Source organism: Mirounga leonina, unplaced genomic scaffold (assembly GCF_011800145.1).
Source record: "Mirounga leonina isolate KUSES-001 unplaced genomic scaffold, KU_Mleo_1.0 Mir_169, whole genome shotgun sequence".
Taxonomy (NCBI): Eukaryota; Metazoa; Chordata; class Mammalia; order Carnivora; family Phocidae; genus Mirounga; species Mirounga leonina.
Window position 1 is genome coordinate 649667 of NW_023270431.1, and position 21492 is coordinate 671158.

Consider the following 21492-nt stretch of genomic DNA (forward strand, 5'->3'; position numbering starts at 1 on the left):
CAAACAAACAAAAAAAACCCCCCAAAACAACCCTTTCACAGTCTCTACCCTATTTCGCTAATGATTCTATTATCTGTGTCAAAATCTTTGTCTTTGACTCAGTTGTTTCATGCTTAAAGTTTGAAGCATCAAAGTGGTTAAATTCAGACCTCAGATTCAGGAGAGAGCGAAGCTGGACTTGACCCCTGGTCCCACGATTTACGGCTTGCATAGCTCGGGTATATTACCCCAACTGTCTAAACCTTATTTCTTTGCCACAAACAATGAAACTAAGAATAACTGACATTTGTAGAGTGAGTTCAAAGTACTTTATGTCTATTAATCCATTTAGCCTTTACAACTAACTCTGTGAGGTAGATCCTATCATTATTTCTTTCCTATAGATGAGAAAACTAAAACACAGAGAGTTAAATAAGTTTCCAAAAGCCACAATAGTAAGTGGCTGGGATGCAATCCCAGACATTCTGGCTCCAAGACTGTAACCACCATGCACACTGTCTTCCTGATAATAACAGCTTATCTCATAGTATTGCTGTGAGGATAAAATTCAATGACGTCTATAAACCACTTGCCAATATCAGTTGCTATTATCATCATAAATTTCTAGATCATCAAAGTCAGAAGTAACCTTTCCACTTTATGAATTCCTATAGCACTTACTCTTGGATCACATGGCTTATAGACTGCCTTGTACTACGTCACTTGACAATTATGTCTTACTATACCATATAGATTATAAACTGCTTGAAGCTAGAGATAGTGTATAAAATTATCACATGCTCAGTAACTATGAAAAGAATTAATGGATGTGAGGGACTTTTAAAATGTGTTCTTATGACCCGTATCTATTTCACAGTCTCTTAGATCCTGGACCTTAGTTGTCTTCTAGTTTATGGATGGATGAACTGCTCACTCTGACAATTCATGCTTCTCCAGTTTGTGAGACCTTTGCCTGAGCTCATCCTCCCTATTGAAGTACTTCCCAGTTCCTGTTCACTTGCTTCTGAAGCAGACTTGTTCCTGTATTCTACATGCTGTGTGTACCTCAACTTGGTCTCAGTTCCCCAGCATGCCCAATCTCCTCTGTCTGTACTGGTTCCAGAATGTGCTCAAGGACCTCCAGCTTAAACACAGATGCCATGCTCAAAGGTTACACCCACAATCACCTAGACTACAAAGAAAATGGGTGGAGTTACCAGGAAAACACTAACTTGGAATGTATTTCCTATCATTTCCAAATAAGACAGTCTATGAAAATCAACAGGAAGAGGGTACATTCTTAAGTGTTAATTATGCTGCTTATTAAGACATAATACTCAAAATTCTCAGAAACTGTAGACATAAAAAGTTATCTCAGTGTAGGTTAAAAATGCTAATTACAAAAGAATGCATACAACATGGGCCAACTGATGTATGCAAACATGTATACATGCAGAGAAAAATGTATGAAAATTTGTATACCAAAATGAGCATGGTTTACAGAGATTATGAATAATTTCTCTATTTCTTATTCGGCTGCATCTTCTATTTTTTACCATCAACATTTACCATTCATACAACAAATACAGCATTTAACAATCTATCGAGCAACAACATTTTCATTAACTCTTGCTATTGTTTCCAGGGCCATAAAATTAGCAAACTATCCAGCAGTATTTTACATCAGTAATCTGAAGCAATAAATTTTGCTTACATGTTTTTTTTTTTTTTTTCTTTAGGATCTTACCTAGCATCCATTTTTCAGGCAATTTTTAATTGTTTTTTTCTTCCTGGCATCAGCTACATGGATCACTGATGATTTATATGCTGCTTTAAATGTATTCTAACTTTCAAGGACAATTCTGCTCAATCTTTAACTATACATCTTTCTTAGGCAGCCAATTTTGCTGGTCCCTTGAGTTGTTGCCTAAAACAAGATTTGCTGTTCACATGCAGGTTTTTTATACCATCTAACCAGAAAACAGAGTACTCTAAAAACTGGGTAAGTAATTTGGGTTTTACATAGGTCCTTTTAAAGAACAAATTTGTCATTTCCTTTGGAGGAATAATAAAGTTTAAGGTGGTATGTAGCAATTAACAAATCAAATGACATGCCTTCCATATACCCATACTGTAAAAATTTCTAACCCTATAAAGACGTGTGAAAACAAAATATATAAGTTTTTATACAATAAATGTGGTCTTTAAACCATTGCTCACCAGCATATTGTATTTACACAGCAATCCAGTTATAGAATGTTCCCACCTAAAACCAAACCAGTCTGTTTTCTAAAGTGAAGTAATGCTGATGACCAGAGTTTCAGCCCAGAGCATTGACCATACATGAATAATTCTAGATGGAGCTGTGAGAGTAAAAGTCTACCTGCACTGTCATATAGCAAAAACCTCAGTGAATAGAACCAAAAAAGCAATCCAGAATAAGAAGGCAGGCAATGAGTATACTGCAAAGACAAATTTGTACAAGGAAAGATAAATATGCATACAAAAAAATTTTAAATGACATATTCAAAATTGTATAAATACTATTATGTCTCTCTGTGGTGGCATTGTAAAAGGTTTGCAATTCAACTCTTGCTATCAACTTCAAAACTGACTCTTCCAGATTTAGGGCTAAAATTATCCTATCTAAATATTTGCAGAAATTTCAAGTTTCTGCCCCTTAGGATTGTCAAAACTGAAGTGGCTGCAGAGAAATATGACTTTCCATTGATTGGAGTACCTGTGTCCAAGAGGTTCTACCTAAAGAAACTTTAAGTGTAAATTAATGTATTCTTTGTTACCATTTTTTTTTTCCTTGAATAGACTCGTGGACTAAGAATCTGCTATCAAGAAACATAAGATTTTCAATACTTGGTCCATACTTTCTGTACAATATGCAGCAGGGAATGAGGAAGAGGTTAGACTTGGAATTAGAAGTCCTGATGTTCAGTCCTCACTGTGTGACTTATCAACCTTGTGACTTTGCCAGTCACATCTCTGCTTTATTTGGGGAATTTTTATTTTTTTTTTAAAGATTGATTTATTTATTTGAGAGCTAGAGAGCGAGTGAGCAAGCATGGGGGGAGGGGCCAAAGGAGAGGGAGAATCTTTTTTTTTTTTTATTTTTTTTATTTATTTGAGACAGAGAGAATGATAGACAGCATGAGAGGGAGGAGGGTCAGAGGGAGAAGCAGACTCCCCGCCGAGCAGGGACCCCCATGCGGGACTCGATCCAGGGACTCCAGGATCATGACCTGAGCCGAAGGCAGTCGCTTAACCAACTGAGCCACCCAGGCGCCCGAGAGGGAGAATCTTAAGCAGGCTCCACACCCAGCATGGACCAGCATGCGGAGCTTGATCTCATGACCCTGAGATAATGACCTGAGTCAAAATCCAGAACCAGAGCCTTAACTGACTGAGCCTTAACTGACTGAGCTATTTTGGGAGTTTTTAAAATAATATTTTGTCACAGGCATTTTGGAGGCATTGATGTGAAGGTACAAAATTGTGCAGTAAGCTGAACATGCCATAATGGAATATTTGGTGACATTATTATTAATTCTATTTCTCTGATAATAGGTATGGAGTGTGAAGGGTGGGAGTGACCCTCCGGCTTTTACACTTGTGTTTAATCTCTTATAACATGTATGTATCTTGGTCCTGAAACTCATTTTTGTGACGCTATACTTCATACATTTATAGAACAGGGTTGAGTTGAACTTCTTGTTACTTATATCAAATTTATATCTCTGTATCTTGAAATTTCAAGCAGAAACAATTACAACAGCAGGAAAAAAACAATAATAAACACTCATCATTCAGAACTTACTATGTGTCTGAGATGATGATGGGTGCCTTTAATTCTCCTGTAATTTCCCACAATGACCAGATTTATAAAGAGGAAACTGAGATATACTGAGGGCTAATTAATGTTGCCCAAGGGGATTCAGGTAAGTGTTTTCCTGCCTTCTTTTCTACATTCTTTGGGTGTGATCATATTCACTCTTATTCTTTATCATATCAGACTGGTGTTGAACTTTATAGCTAAAGCTAACAGTACCTTCACCAAATCACTTTCTTTTTTTTCTTTACATAACTTAACATGTGGCAAACTTAAATTCAAACTCAAATTTAGAAGTGCAGGTATGAGAACAGACTTTTTTTTTGCCAAAATAAAATTTTTTTATTATGTTATGTTAATCACCATACATTACATCATTAGTTTTTGATGTGGTGTTCCATGATTCATTGTTTGCATATAATAGACTGTTTTTTTGATGAATTATATGGTTCCCAAAATACACCTTTATGTTGTATTATATCTGGGAGTTTGTTAGTCATTTTTATCATTTTTTAATGTGCTAAAATACACATGACATCATAGAATTTATCACATTAGCCATTTAAGTGTTCAGTTTTGTGGCATTAAGCACATTTACACTGTTGTGCAACCATCACCACCATATATCTCCAACTCTTTCATCATCCCAAACTGAAAATCTGTACCCATTAAATAATAACTCCCCATCTCCCCCCCTCCCTGGGCCCATGGTAACCACTGTTCTACTTTCCATCTTTATGCATTTGACTACTCTAGTTACCTCATAGAATTGGAATCATACAATACCTATTCTTGTATGTCTGGTTTCTTTCACTCAGCATAATGTCTTCAAGGATCATCCATGCTGTAGTATGCAGCAGAATTTCATTCCAGTCTAAGGCTGAATAATATTCTAGCACATGTATATACCACATTTTGTTTTTCCTTTCATTCATTCGTCATTGAACATCTGAGTGGCTTTCACCACAAAAATGGCTTTCACAAATAATGCTGTAATAAACTTAGGTAAATATCTGTTCAAGTTCCTGTTTTCCAATTCTTATTTATGCATCCAGAATGTTAGGCTTCTTTTGATACAAAAGATCACATATATTGCATAGTTGGGGAATAGAATTCAGTAATTCCTTGATCCTTTTATCTAATATCAGCTTGAATTTCATTAGCCAATAAATATGGTTTAATAACTGCATTCTGTTGCCAATGTTGAATAGATTCGATTTTTCTTGTCCCTACTCTTGCAACTTAGAACATTAATCTTTAAACTACATGGTAGTAAAAATTACTTTTATTATAAAACTAGTTTATAACTCATCTTTTATATACATGAAATGGTTGGGAAAATTTCAAATTCTCAAATTTTAGAGAAAGAATTTTCAGAGAGTTAAAATATGTTATTTCTCACTTGATAGCATGTATAAATACTTATTAACCTCAATTTAAGCTAATAACATCTTACCCTGACTCTAACCCATAATTTAAAAATTTGATTTTTGTAATTCTTTACATACTTCTCTGCAGTTCACCAACAATACTTTATAAAAGCAAAAAATAAGTACACTTTAGGCAAAGCTTAAAACTTGAGGGTCAAAATTTAGGAGATACCTATTCATATAAGGAAAGGTACTAACTTTACTCAAAAGAAAACAGAAGTGATTTCATCCAAGTGGATGAAAATTATCATCCTTTCATCTGGTTACAATGCTAAAATCTTATTTATTGAAGCAAAACTATAAAAATATGAATAATTTATCACATTTTTATAATTCAGCATACAACTAAGGAATGTAACATAGGTTATAAAATCATGTAAAAATATAGCATAAGAAAGACAGGACAGAAAATCAAATACAGAAAATATGGTTTGCTCTAATACCTTAGATAATAATATATATTCTTATGGCCTATTTTCCCCACAAGAGGCTTGCGACAATATTAAATCTATCTAGAATCTATGACTTTTTATGTTCTCACACTTCATGTGTGTTGCTGCGTGATATGAATTTGGTGCTGAATAAAAATACATTTCCCAGATAAATAAACTGTGGCATATCCAGACAATGGAATATTATTCAGCACTAAAAAAGAAAGGAGTTATCAAGGCATAAAAAGACAAGGAAGAAACTTAAATGTATATTACTGTGTGAAAGAAGCCAATCTGAAAAGGTTACATGCAGTATGACTCCAACTGAATGACCTTTGGGAAGAGGCAGAACTGTGGAAATAGGAGTAAGACCAGCATTGCCAGGGGTGAGCAGAGAGGGAGGGATGAAAAGGGGGAGCACAGAGGATTTTTAGGGCAGTGAAACTGCTCTGTATCATACTCTAATGGTGGATTCATGTCATTATACATTTGTCCAAATCCACAGAACATAATCAAGTGTAAGCCTTAATGTAGACTCTGGATTTGGGTTTAAAATGATGTATCAGTGTAGGTCCAACAGTTGTAACAAATATACCACACTGGTGGGACTTTGAAAATGGAGGAGTCTATGCATGTGTGGGGTAGGAGGTATATGGGAAATCTCCATACCTTCCTTTGAGTTTTTCTTTGAACCTGAAACTGCACTAAAAAATAAATTCATTCTGCTTCCATTCCGGACTTGGTTCCAGGTAATATAAAAAGGGAAAAGTAAATAATCCCAATATTTCTTTACTGAGATATTATTGGCTCTTTCTATTTCCCACACCTAACTAGGTTTCTTTACAGAGTAATTCACAAATCTCTTATTCATTTCATCCTTCTATGAAACCTCAAGGTAACACCTTTCACAGATTTACATCAAGGTTTTCTTATGGAAATTTCAAAATTTGCTCTTCTTTGAATAAAACTTTCTAGGGTATGGGTATATTCATATGTCTATAAATGTACTCTGTGACACTTGGTGATACTAACAAGTATTGACCACCACGTGCTAGGTATTATGCTACATAATTTAAACATTTAGTTTTAGCTACGTAAAACTGTGGATGTTTGTTTTGAATCTATAGAAAAGGAATTTCCTATGGCTCATTATGAGATGTTTTCAGCTCATTTATTCTTCATAAAAACCATGCAATGCTGATGACTGCTATTTTATTTTACAGATTGTGAAATTGAGGCTTAGAGGGGTTAACTATGTATCTTGCTCAGGTTACATACATAGTAAGCAACAAACCTAAGAAATGAGTTTAGCAATTTGACTCTATAGCTATTGAAAGAACTCCTCTACTACATTAGAGCAAGATAATATACAGTGAAGTATACTTTGTGGAAGTTTTGCTTCATTTCTGGACTCCTTCCCTAGGATTACCTACTCAAAGGAGATCACTACTCAAAGTACGACCTAATCACAAACAGCAATGCGAACGTCACCTGAGAGCTGTTAGAAGTGCCAAATCTTAGGTATCCAGATACTGAGTCTTAATCTGCATTGTAATGAGATTACATTACATTGAGAGGTGTACAATCACATGAGAGGTGATTCCTAAATCCCTTGAAGTTTGAGAAGAACTGACCTAAGCTATCTTAATTTTTAAGACAATGAGCGGATGCAAAACCCTTAATCTACATTCCAATAGGTAAAAAAAAAATAAGTGTACAAGTAATACCAATGTCCTGTAACCTCACTCTGTCCAGTGAGAAATAACGTTTTATATGTAATTTGGTTCTACACAAAATGAATCCTACAAATGCATGCATCCCCTCCCACCCTTTTTTCTCCCCACAAATCTTTAACTTATTCAGGGACTAGATATCTATTTTATTCCCATATCCACGAGAGCGTGTCTTCGTTTGCTGTTTTACTTCCAGCAATACACACAAAAGGTGGCCTTCCCTTTACTCCTAGAATATTAGGGTTTTGCATATAATCCCTGACATGGTGACATGGAATATTTTTTCCCACTAGATGGCAGTAACAGCAATTCAATAATACATTTTATAAAGCCATTGCCAGCTCGCCACATGAACAGCAAACAATGACTCTTTGTGAGGGTTTCATGAATTGCTGGTTTTAATATAGGGAGCAAGGACTTAGTGACAAATTAGAGAACACTTTTCTCTATTGATGTCTATGTTTAAATTTCATTTTGCTTGCTTTCCAAAATTAAAAGCAGTCTTGTTTGCCTATCTCTTACCCTTAGCTATAAGAATCAGCTATTGAGAATAATTTTCACTTGTAAGAGTTTGGAAAAAACACAAGTGGTTGCTAAAATATGATACTTTGTTAACATAACTGTCAAATTATTTCATTATTCCAGTTTGTGAAGAGATTTTTCAATTTCTTCTCTATCAAAGGCCATACATGTATAATTTCTAAGTGCAGAAATTTAAGATTTTCATGAGAGATCACATCTTGGATTAGTAAATTAATATTTTATTATTTTTCCAATAAATTTTTAGAGATCATCACATATAAATATTATATATTACAGAAGTTAAGCAGTAACAGCAAGGAGAAACTGGGTTTATAGTAAAATAATATTAGGATTTTAAAAATGCAGTTCTATTGACATTCTATTTAGTTTTTAAATATGACTTCTTGCATGCAGAACATTTTCACATAAATATTTAAATATTTCTTAGAGAAAGGAAGAAGTTTATTAATCAAATATAAGTTCCTTTGGGGATATAATTAAGCAACTTCATTGTAATCTTGATGCTTCCAGGGAGTAGAAAAACAATACACTTTACTATTATTAGACTTGTCTTATAATGATCTATGTTAAAACTGCAAAAGTCTTAGCCCAGTGTTTCTCAAACTAACTACGGTGAAGAGCCAGACTATGATTTTTTTTTTCCAAATAGATGAACTGATACTTTCAACTTCACAATAACAATAAATAACTAGAAAAATTAAATTAAAAAACTAACAGCCACATTTTATTGAGTCAACAGATACAAAATAACTCTGCCAAAGTTTTATAAAATTTTTAAATGCTTACTCTTAATTTTTATACTTACACTTTCTAATTGGTATCAGAGCATTCTTAGAGGGATCTGGCCAGCAGATCACACTTCATGTAATCCTGCTCTAGACTGCCTCCTAGCAAGTGAGCTGCATCTACTGGGAGCTTAGTAAGGTTTTAAGTAACCAAATGTAGTAAAAACCAAGACTAGTTAGATTTTACCATTGAAAATCTCTAGGGAGGGGGCCAACTTGAAGACCAACCTGGAGTGTCTCATTTAGTCTAACAAAGGTAGACTGTTTTATTTTTCTTTTCAAATTTGGTTCTTTGGTTATCTGGAATCCTAGAGTTATTTTGCATTGAGGTATTAGGTAGTATGAAAAATACTTATATGTCACCACTGGATTTACACGTAGCACGATAGGGGTGCTCACAATCTGACAGCTCCTGGCACAGAGATGGATTCTTTCCTCCCAGCTGGGGTTCACTTGACCCTTTGCCTTCCTTCTCTCTGTAGCCCCCTCCCCTCCCCCCCACTCTGTCCTTTTTTCCCTCCCAGATGAGTCCTCATGACCGTATTCTCTTCCAGGGCCAGATCTAGACATTAAACAACAGCAAGTTATACTGTTAGCAAGAAAAGCAGAACCCTTGTCTCTGCTTGCATAATGTAACAGCTTCTAGACATCAGCTGAACCATGTACACTCATTTGGTAGCAGGATGAAAGGCCAAACAGACAGCTCTCTATGGCGACATCTTTCAGGGGGCACTTTTAGTGCTAGGCTGACGGCACATAGACCTGAATGTATGTTTTTATTTGTGAGATCTCAATTCTGTTCGGACATTGTTGTATTAACTTTCTAAAGACCAGTAATTTAATTTTAAGATCATTCCACAAAGATTTATCAAAGTATATCTATGTCAATATTGAGACATACAGTTTGGAAGTGTTTGATGTATGTGAAACTAACTTTTGCGACATAGACTTTACATTTAAAATCCAAAATGAGTTCAGTGTCAACTTTTATTAATCACATATAATTTAGCTGAGACTAGATTGAATTTCAGCATTAGAAGATTTCAAATTTGGCCTTAGATATGCAAATTCATTTATCATTAAATGGGAAATGTTTACTAAAAGACAAGTAGTCATGAGGTCAGAGTATTCCAAAATATTACTAGTACATTTTATGATTTTAAATGCTTTATTCTTCTACTTTAATATACAAAATATGGGATATGTTGAAATTATCCAGTTTATTTACACACGAGATCGGTGTAATTTCCAAGGTATATAAATTGGGTTGTCAGACCTAGATCTGAAAACTGGGATATTTTATGTATACTATTTCTTCATTCGCTTAATGGTCTACTTTTGTTTATTTTGTTACTACGTTAAAGGTGTATGTTATAAATATCAATCAGTATTTGAAACTCAAGTTAAAATTAGCACTATTCATCATTCTTTCAGGCTACAAAGAAAACGATATCCAAAAAAACAAAACGAAATACACAAACACTTGCAAAATAAAAAACCCCACATAAAACTGATTTGTGTACCAAATAAGCCCTTTGTTATAGAGCAGTCCTCAGGAAACTAAAGAAGCAATAAGTCGAAAAACAGCTTATAAAAGAACGATTTTCAATAATATGCTCCTCTCCATGTACCAAGCCCTGGACTTCAAAGAGAGCAGTTACTATTATCCCTGGTTGTGTGCATATATGTACCATTCCCATCAACTGGGGCTGAGCCCTGAAAAAAATTTATGCATAATAATACACAGAAAAGAGTCATATCTAAGGATTAACTAGTGCTTTAAAAAGTCAACCTAAAATGAATATATATATATTTGACTCAGGTTCAGATTTTCATAGAAATGGAGGGGAAGCTTGATTAGACCTCAATTTTAAAAATGTAAATAGAAATGGTACAAATAGGTTTATTTTAGCTGCTATTTTTCTGTAAATTAGATTATAATTATAACTTAGGCTGCAACTTTAGAATGAATAAAGCAGTGGATGTTGTATGTATTTTTCTTAAATGATTCTATGTAGTATAGCATATCTAAAAATCCTTTATGTTTGACTTTAGCAAGGGAAGAGGATCATATTTGTAAAAACATTTGAGGGGACCATTATTTTTCTAAGGGCATTGTTTTTCCTTATACCTTTTGATAATGTTAATGATGATGGTGATAATGATGATGATGACAAAGAGGATGAAGATAATAGAATTTACAGGAAACTCACTATATGCCAGTATTGTTTGAAAGATTCTGCACATAGTCTATTCTGTTGTGAGGATTAAATAAATTATAAATCAAACATCATGGTATTCAGATCATTCTATTTAAAAGAACCTACTAGAGGGGCACCTGGGTGGCTCAGTCTGTTAAGTGTCTGCCTTCAGCTCAGGTCATGATCCCAAGATCATGATCCCAGGGTCTGGAGATTGAGCCCCACGTCAGGCTCCCTGTACAGTGGGGAGCCTGCTTCTCCCTTTCCTCCCTGCTTATGCTCTCTCTCGCTATCTCTCTCTCTCTCCTCTCTCAAATAAATAAAATCTTAAAAATAAATAAATAAAAGCACCTATTGAATACAAGTCCAGTCTTCTGACATACTATTTTAAGTATCTAACTGATCTTCCACTTTTCTCTCAGGCTATTCTTTACACAGCAAAGTGAACTCTTAAAAATCGAAATCAGTTTGTATCTCTGATCAATAGCCTCTGATGGATGGCTTCCCATTTGACTTAAAAAAAAAAATCTAATATTCTGAACATGGCCAAGAGGAGCTTACATGGCCATGCCCCACCCTATTGGCCACTTCAGTATTGCTCAAATAACGCCAGGTACTCTCTCCTTGGAAACTCAACTCAGGTTCTTCTCTCTGCCAGGATGCACTTTCCTAGATCTTAGTGCATAGCAAGTCTCTTCTCAGATGCTAACTCAGAAAAGCCTCCCCCAACCTAAAATAGATGATACTCTTTCCCTAATTTCCCACTCAACTCTATTTTTCTCCACATTATTCATCACTATCAAAAACAGTATGACATTTTTTATTTGTTTGGTTGTTGGTTAATGTCTACCCTTCCTCTGCTCCTATCATTACCACAAGAATGTAGGGACCATGCATGTCAGGACTTGTGTTCACTATGTAACGCTACCACTTAGAAGATTATCTAGCACATAGCAAATGTTCCATAAATAGTGGTAGATATTGAATCATTCTTGAATGGAATCATTGAGCCATTCTTGTCAATTTTCTCTTCACATTTCAGGTGAGCTAAACTGCCTGATGTACAGTGTTAACTCCCAATGTAGGCTCATTGCTATGAATATATATGCACATACTATACCCTCACACAGAGGTTTAAAAACTTGTTAATTTGAAAATCTTTTTAAAAGCATAATCTGGCTTTGTCATACTGTTGTGTTAGGATTTACATTTTATAAAATAAAAATATTCTATGGTCAAAAGTCAGATGTACCTATCAGTCTGGAAGATATATCAGTATAAAATACAGAATATATAGATATAATATCAGTATATATGAAATATATTTAATGAATATATATTACATTATAATACTTTATATAGTACATATATATAGTTTTCTGATGACCAATGCCATTGAAACAAAATTGCTTAATGTCATTAACTAATGCTATTTACCCTAAAGTATGATTTTACTATGTTATTTTCCTTGATTTATGTTCATTTGGAAAAGTCTATAATTTATTTTTGCTCTCTTCACACTGCCTAATCTTAAAAAGAAGGTAGTAAAATAGCAAATCCATCCTCTAACTCATTCCTTTCTGCTGAAACACATAATTTCATAATGTGATTCTTTCTTTCATCAAATGTGGTGTCTGAAGAATGCAACAATTACATCATAGCAAAGCAGCGTTTATTCTACTCTAAGGGTCAGATATTGTTGGAGACGGATAACAACACATCACAGATAGATCAGTACAAGAACTCATGCTTACTGAATTACTATTCACTTCATAAATCTTGATATCTGTTCTAACATAGGCCTTGGAGTCATTTTCATGACTATCAGAGTTGGAGTGAAAATATCACTGGGATTTGCCATTCATGGCACTATGGGTACTTTCTAATTTATGGCTGTGATAGAAAAAGGACAGTGAACATCCAGATTTTTATTTTCTTTAATTAAAAGTTAGTGTGGTAAAGCATGGAATATTGTGCATATTAACCTGACGGGATAGCTATGAAAAACAAGCTGAAGAGTTTGTTCTCGGTCTTTTGTTTATAAAGACAAACATCAAAAGCAAAAATACCCCTTTCTGACAAAAGAGATGTAAAAATATGCATCTGTGCTTTCTGAAGTGGGAGAAACTCATGAGTGAGGTAGAGGGGTCCAAGGCATACTTGTACATTGCCTACCTCAGGGAGGGGGATGGAGACCAAAAGGAGGAAAAGGTTAGTAACTTTCTCTTTATAGGAGTCCGTTTTGAGTTTTACAACATATTGCTTTTATAATGACATATTTATATAATTACATATATTTATATATTTATATAATTTACTTATATATACTTACATAATTTACTTAAATATATTATATATTATCATATACTTATATGATCTATAATTACATATCTATAAAATATGTAATGATATATTACTATCTAGCCACTTAATCTCTATGTATATGTGTATTAGTGGATTGCGCACACACATATATGTATATTTAAATTCACCAGTTGCTTTGAATTTAACATTGTTTTTCTGTGTTTTATTACTGAGGCTTTGTTCAGGGCATTTTTGTATCAGCTGTCTTTGGGTAGAAATGTTATAAACAAAAAAGTATATTTTCATGTCAGGAGAGAAAGTAAATCTGTTGCATTAAAACAATACTTTATTAAAGTGTTGGCTAATAATTTAGCCAGAACAGATATTTTAAATTATTCTAATGAATAATGACTAACGGTAAAATATTCTTCTAGTCCGTTCTGTAGGATATATATCCATTTCAGAAGAAAACATATGGCTGATCAAAATAGCTTATTATGAATACGAAACATATTAAGATTCATGGTTTAAAAGAAAAATGGAAATATATAAATATGAAATGTAAGTGTATTACTAACAGGGATCATCTAACTCTAGTAAGGAAAGAAGGGTTCTTATCATACCTATCTCATTTGGTGAAGTAAGTAGATCTTCTGACTGACAAAACTTTAAATCTAACATAAACATTCATTATTTTCAGCACAGCAAAAGAAACAATATATTATTGTTGCTGTAAAAACACTAAGTTCATAAGCCTTTGCTCCAAAAGGAAAGATTGTTTCAGGGGAGGAAAAAAAGGATATTGAATTAGAAGGGAAATACTTTGTTGACTTTTCTCAAAAATAGGACTGTACTACAGCTTGCCAAATCCAAAAATTATTGACTAGCAGAGTTTAGTTAAAAATATTTTGGATTCATGTAAAAATATACTTTGAGGTCTAGGGGTTTTTGCTCACATTCTATGTCCTGCACTAGTGTACAAAATTAGAAGGGAAAAAAAATAGCCAAATATGCTGTCATATGTTTTAGTACAACACTAAAATGATAAAGTCTTTCACATGATTAAGACTTACTGTTATTTCTGAGTCATCTCTTTACAGTGCCATTGTAATGATCGATAACCTGAAAGGAAAAGAAATGAATCACGATGTGGTGGTCATCATTAAAAATTTCCATCAACTTTGCTAAGAGAGTAGAACTTTAATGTTCTTACAAAAAGAAAAAAATAAATAATGAGGTGATAGATGTATTAATTAACTCTGTGTGGGGGGGAATCCTTTCACACTGTCTATGTATGTCAAATCACCACAATGTACACTTTAAATCTCTCACAATTTCGTACATCAATTATACCTCAATAAGGCTGAAATGTAAAAAGAAATTTCTGAACCAACACACATCCAAAATGTTCATGTTACATTTATTCAAAAAGAAATCTCAAAACAAAACATCCTCATTAAAATGAGATGTCTAAAGAATTTAAATATTTCAGTATAAATTCTGTCAGCTGAGACCACTTCTTCTATAATAAAAATAGTCATTCTCTTAGAACCCCTAAAAAGTATTGCACAATAATAGGATCACTAATATCAATAAATTACTTTGCTAGGAATAATCAATCCAATTCACTGTATGTGTGCTTTCTAAGTTTGGAAATCTATGACTTCCAAAAATCAAAATTCATAGGAGTCAAAATTAATCAAAATATTAAAACAGATCCAGCCAAAATTAAGTTTACATAAGTTAACTATGAAGGCAAATTCTGTTCTTGTTATTGTTTATAAAATATCACAAATTAATTTTAGAGACAAAAGGTTGTCATACAGGTAAACACATGAAATACCACCAATTAATGTTTAAAATATCTGGGTTTTCTTAATAAATAATAAAAAATAAATAATAAATTTTAATAAATTTTTACAAGTTTATAAACACTACTTTTCGAATCATAGGGTTATTAGTGGAATGCTATTTTTTAAATAGGTTTATTTTAAAATGTTAATATTAAAATACCTCATAAATTACATCTAATGTCTCAAATTTTAATATTTAAGACACTACTCCAAGTTTTTAAGAAGTATTTTTAAATCAGTCTTTTTATATGCTTTACATACGATTAATTTCCTTACCAATATTATTTGCTGTCATAGGCATTCAGAAATTAATTCATATGTAAGAGTAACTAGAAGAATTTGAAATGAGGTGAAGATTTGGGGAAACATATAATGACTGATGAGGTTTTACAAATTATATTCCAACTCTATGAGAGAGAATCTACAAATATTAACAAGGTGATTGATGGCCTGGTCCAGTTTTTCAAACAGCAGAATATTCATGTAGGCTGTAGAAAGAATGTTTTCCTTCATTGACCTAGTTCATTCACAGTTGGCAAAATATTTGGAAACTAAACCATTAAGGAAGGCTAGTATCCTTTCCAGACCATGAAAATGCAGAAAGAGGACAGCAGAATCTAAGCTTCTAACCCAAAGTTTTAAAATTTTCATTTTAAGCCAATATAGTCTCTTTTATTTTTTGGCTTAAAAAAAAACCCTACACAATATATAAACAGTTCAATAATATATTTTTTGTTTAATAAGTACAGCTAGTTATTGATCTATTTAGTACTGAAGTGAAGTACAGAAATATGGAGAACTTTATGAAGTCTAAAGTAAACTATTAAAAATCAAGTACGATTACATTTGTATTTGTGAAGTAAAATAATGTATGGTCAGTTTTATGGTTTTTACACTCCTAGTAGAACATAAAGGTAAATAAACAAAGATCTATAATTAATTCACTACCTAGATTTCAAATTTCTAAATCAGTAATTTGAACTCCAGGGGCAACTGTGATGAATGCTCTTAATTTCCAAATATTGTTCTGTGAAATTATACATGGGATGGGGGGTTGATAATTTACAAAGGATGTGACAGTTTTTCTTTGGTAAGACAAGTGGGCTCTGAGATGTGTGACTGGCTAGAAATACTGGGCAATCATCTCCTCATTCTGGGGACAACATATACAAATCCTAGTAAAAGGCCAAGAGGCTAACATCTTTGACACCTTAGATTTGGAATTCTATTTAATTTGTCACCCACTCCTCAATTAAGATGGCACCTTCTTTGCCTGGTGCTAATAGAAGGCTCATTGCTCCTGCCACCAGAATACTGTGTGTTTGCTCAGCAGTGTGCCTTTGTTACAAGGTGCTGGATGGCATGCTGAAAGGGACAGAGAACAGAGACTAACCCAGATTATTGGAATGGGCTATTTGGTGGATTTTACGACTGATTGTTAGTAAAAGTTAGTATGTTTGCAGAAATTGGTCTGTAACTTATTTGGGTTTTTTGGTTTGGTTTTTGAACCAACTACTTGGTAGCAAAGTTGTAAGAGAAGAGACACATAGTGTCTACCTATCTTTTATTGTCAAGATGAAAATATTGACAGAAATCCCCTGACAGGGGCACCTGGGTGGCTCAGTCGGTTAAGCGACTGCCTTCGGCTCAGGTCATGATCCTGGAGTCCCGGGATCGAGTCCCGCATCGGGCTCCCTGCTCCGCAGGGAGTCTGCTTCTCCCTCTGACCCTCCTCCCTCTCATTCTCTCTGTCTGAAATAAATAAATAAAATCTTTAAAAAAAAAAAAAAAAAGAAAGAAATCCCCTGACAACTGTTGAAAAAAAAATTATCTTTGGTCAGATCACAATATCAGTCTATGGATTAGAAGATGACTCAGGTCCAGTTTTGCCAGAGAAAATAGGTTGTGCTACAGTAATAACCAATCTCCATTCTGGTCACTTCAAATGACAAAGGTATATTTCTCACTCATGCTAAATGTCTATTACAGATCAGCAGAGGAGCTCTGCTAATCATAGTGACTCAGGTAAATAGAAAAATAGGGTAGCCTCCATCTCAATTATGGAGAAACATACAGGAAAGGTGAAGGAACACTGGTGATTAAATGTTCTGGCCCCAAGTACAATACTTACGGCCCTCAACTCCTTTACTGGCCCACTTAAATCACAAGGAGACTAGGAAATGCATTACAATTCTATCATGTGTCCAGAACAGGGGAGAATCAGAAATATTTAACAAATTTTTAAAAGTACCAGAGCAATTCAGTGTCTAAAATGGAAACTGAGTTTTTCTGTTTGAATATATCCTAAAGTTGCAGTATATCCTAAAATGGTACTTTTTGGAAAAAAAAAAAAAAGATAATTAAATTTGACTTTGCTATTGCGTTCCTGAACTAGAGACCAAAATCTTTATGACTGAAATAAATTCTGTTCTAATGTAAGTAATGTAGAATATGAGTGAGCAGGTTTAACTATATACATGATATAAACAGTCATTAAAATTTTTTGCAAAGGGAGATTCTTAAAAAGGATAAAAAGACTATACTTTATATTTACACACTATAGCAGAAGTGGCCAAATCTTTATGTGCATACTAATAACAAGGAGTATTTGTTACAATGCAGATTTTTGGACCTTGGGCTAATATTATTATTTAATAGGACTAGTATTTAAGTGCAGGATTCTACATTTTAAAATACACCCATTTAATTCTGCTGCAGGTAGTGCTGAGTCCTGGAACCAGATTTTGAGAAGAGTTGGTTAGAGCTAACTGGTTCCAAGAAGCAAAAAGGGTAAGCATGAAATTGAATTGGGGGAAAAGCGAGTAGGGCTTTAATCATTTCATGGCATATGAATTTATTTAGTTGCCTAAATTATATTATAAAACAATGTAACAAGAGAACATCTGACTCAGCAGTCTCAGCAAGATGAACAGCCATGCATTGACATTGCTTCTCTGATTTGCATGAAAATTTTGAATAACTGATATGTGATTAATCTCCATTTAAATTATGAAGAACAGGGGCATAACCATTCTCTTTACAGACAATTCCCAAAGTAACATCTCTAGTCCAGACTCCTCTCCTGAGTGTCAAATTCAAATATCCAACTTCCAACATGAAATCTCCATTTGGATAGACCTAAGAGACATCTCCATCTTCACATCTCCAAACCCAGATTCTTGACACTTGCCTCCCAAACTTCTCCTCCTGAAGCCATTTCCATCTCAATCAATGACAATTCTTTCAGTTACCCAGATCAGAACCGGGAGGCCATCTTTGGTGCATCTTTTTCTCAACTGTTTTCTCAACCAGTCAGCAAAGCCCCTCAGTGATTTCTTTGGAGATGCCTTCCAGAATCTGACTACTTCTTATCATCTCCTTCACCCTTGTCTAATCTATGCCACCATCATCTCTTACTTGAACTGTTATAACAACCTCCTAGTGTTCTCCAAGATGTGCTGATAAATGTTTATTGATAACTTTATAAATAATAAATATTGATAATGTTATAAAAGAAAGAAAAGGAAGGAGAGAAAGAAAACAAAGGAAGGAAGAAGAGGAGGAGGAGGGATGAAGGAAGGAAGGAAAGAAGGCAAGTAAGCAAGGACAAAATGAAGAAGGGGCAGAGAGAGAGAGAGAGAAGAAATCCCTAATTGACAGCTTTTGCAGAATTGCATGGTGTAAACACTCCCACCATGACTAATTGAAAGTGACATGACTATGTGTCCTCAAAGAGGTAAGCACAGTGACTTTTTGGGAGCTGGAGGGAGTGAATTCTAGCATATCACAGGTTCTCCCTTCTTTCACCCTTCCCAGTTAATCTTCTTCACCATAAGGCAGCAAGAGTGACCTGAATCTGATGACATCACTCCTCAGCCCAAAGCCTTCCAGAGACTTGCCATTTCATTCAGAGTAAAATCTCAGATCTTAACACAGACTCTGAGGTCTGTGCATGATAGTGCTCAGGGCCACCCTGTGCTCTGTGGTCCCACCGACTCCTACCCTTGCCTGGCTCATGGCCCTCCAGGCACCCGGGGCTCCTCCTCACTTGACCTTAAAAATACCAAGTATGCCCCCACTTCAAGGCCTTTCCACTTTCAGTTCCCTCTGCTCAAAATACTTTTTCCTTAGATGTGTCTCTCCCTTACTTCCTTCTGGTCTTTGAACAAATAGCACCTAATCAGGGGCCCCTGCCCTGAACATCTGATCTAAAATGGCATAACCCCCTTCTCCCTTTAATCTTTCAGCTTGCTTTATTCTTTATAGCACCTTTTACCACCTGATGTTTATACATATAGGTAGATATTATCATCAATATTTATTACTATCTGTTTCCTTAAGGGCACACACATCAGTTCAGTTCCTATTTTCCTATCCCCAGTTCCAATGACACTGTCTGTCACATAATGAACTAATAAAATGGTATTGACTAAAGAGACATACAACATATAAGCAAATAAACGAAGAAGGTAATTTTAGTCATCAAAAGTGCCATAAAGCAAATAAAGGAGTGTGGCGAGTGATCCCATGGGGGGTGCGGTAGCCAGTGGGTGGTGACTATCTCAAGAGATGATATTTAAACTAAAGTTAGAATAACAATATAATTAGTACAGCCTGCACATAAAAATTCATTATAGCATAAAAGAGTAGGAGCAGCTTTGTGGATGATTTTAGGGTTTTAAAAAGAAACAGGTAAAAGAAATGAGTTGTTGGATGTGTTCTCAAAAAGTACACATTGACTCCTAAAATGATGGAATAAAAAGATAGTATTTCATTTAAAGGAGAAGGAAAAGGAGGCAGAAAAGATCACCCCTTCTCATGTCCCACCCTGAAGGGGGGACAGAGAGGAATAGAAAAATCAAGGGGGGATTCTTTTTTTAAAGATATGTTTATTTATTTTAGAGAGAGAGAGAGAAAGCACAAGCAGGAGGGGCGGAGGGAGAAGGATAGAGAATCTCAGGTAGACTCCGTGATGAGTCTGGAGCATGACACTGGGCTCGATCTCATGACCCTGAGATCACAGCCTGAGCAGAAACCAAGAGTTCTATACTTAATCAACTGGGCCACCCAGGCGCCCCAAAGGGGAGTACTTATATTTGGACAGATCTTTATACTTTCAAGGTTTATGATTTTCAGATTTATTTACCATATTTATCTCTCACAATGACTTTGAAAATAGGCAGAGTTTATTATTCCCATCATGAAGAAAAAGTGTCTAAGACTCACAGAGGTTCATGCTTTCTCTAAGGTCAACAGACTAGCAAGATACTGAACGAGGATTACCTGGCAGCCAGGTGTCCTCACACAGTCCATTATACTGTACCCGGTATGCTATGCCACCTTGATAAAAACTGGCAGAAGATTACCTGGAGGTCGCCAATCTACACTATCTGAACTCAGTTCTTACAGTGGGTTTGTGTTTAAATTCCAGCTGACTTGAATTAAAGGTTGACTTCAAATGCATGGCCAAAAGGCCAACAGTAACATTAACCTTCAAAGATTCCTTCATGTCCCCTCTACTGAGTACAAACTCCTGGAGCTGGCAACCAAGGCCATCACAGGGTGACTCAGACGGGAATTTCCAGCTTTTCCTCACACATACCCTAAGAAAAATTTTAAAACTTTTTTGCCCATGCCAGATCACTTGCCCAAGTCACTCACCATGAAGAAAAGCAAAGAGGGGAGAAGGTATGACTTGCTTCACCTGCAACATCCACCCTTTCCTTCCTCTCATCTTTTTCTGTCACAGTTTAGCCATCTTTAAGAAGTCTTTGCAAAGGCCTCAAATCAGCTGTGTTTTTCATTCTTCAAGCATTCTTCAAAGTCTGATGACACCAGTCATATCCTGCCTTATACTACAGTTACTGGAGAAATTGTGAGATATCCCATTCCTCAAATAGAATATCATTGAGGTGAAAAAAGGACTGTCCTTTCTCTTGCTTCTTCAATTTTATATTCCTTTGCAGGGAGTCTTCCAAATAGTGGGGAACCAATGAATACTTGTAGAATTGGATAAAACTGATTTTAAAAATGCAGCCTTCAGATTAATGACTCCAACACTCTACTGAAGGCAGAAAGAAAGATATGAGAGGTACAGAGCACAGAGTGAAATCAATAGAAGAAATTATTTGAGAGAATGAAGAAAAGTAGAAGTAAGTACAAGAAGCCAATCATATATTCAGAACTGGCACAATGCATGGGGCACAGAAGCTACTCAATAAATACCTGTTGAATGAATAAATGAATGGCTGAACAAAAAGAGGGTAAATGAGGACAAAGAACTATTAAAAGATAACCTTAAAACTGGGTCCATCATTTCAAGCTAAATGGGCAAACACCAACAGAAATTAAGGCATCAAATAGACTATTCAAAGGATAGGAGGAAATATCTA

At 34.8% G+C, this 21492-nt stretch overlaps 1 protein-coding gene across 1 annotated transcript in view; it reads right to left on the reverse strand.

Annotated features, from left to right (window-relative positions):
- Positions 1-13332: 13332 nt before the first annotated feature.
- LOC118017319 overlaps positions 13333-21492 on the reverse strand; it is a 276646-nt gene continuing 268486 nt past the window's right edge. Inside the window, exon 3 of the mRNA XM_035015120.1 lies at positions 13333-14369. Coding sequence (XP_034871011.1) covers positions 14323-14369 — 47 coding nt within the window. The 3' untranslated portion in view covers positions 13333-14322. The remainder of the gene's footprint in view (positions 14370-21492) is intronic.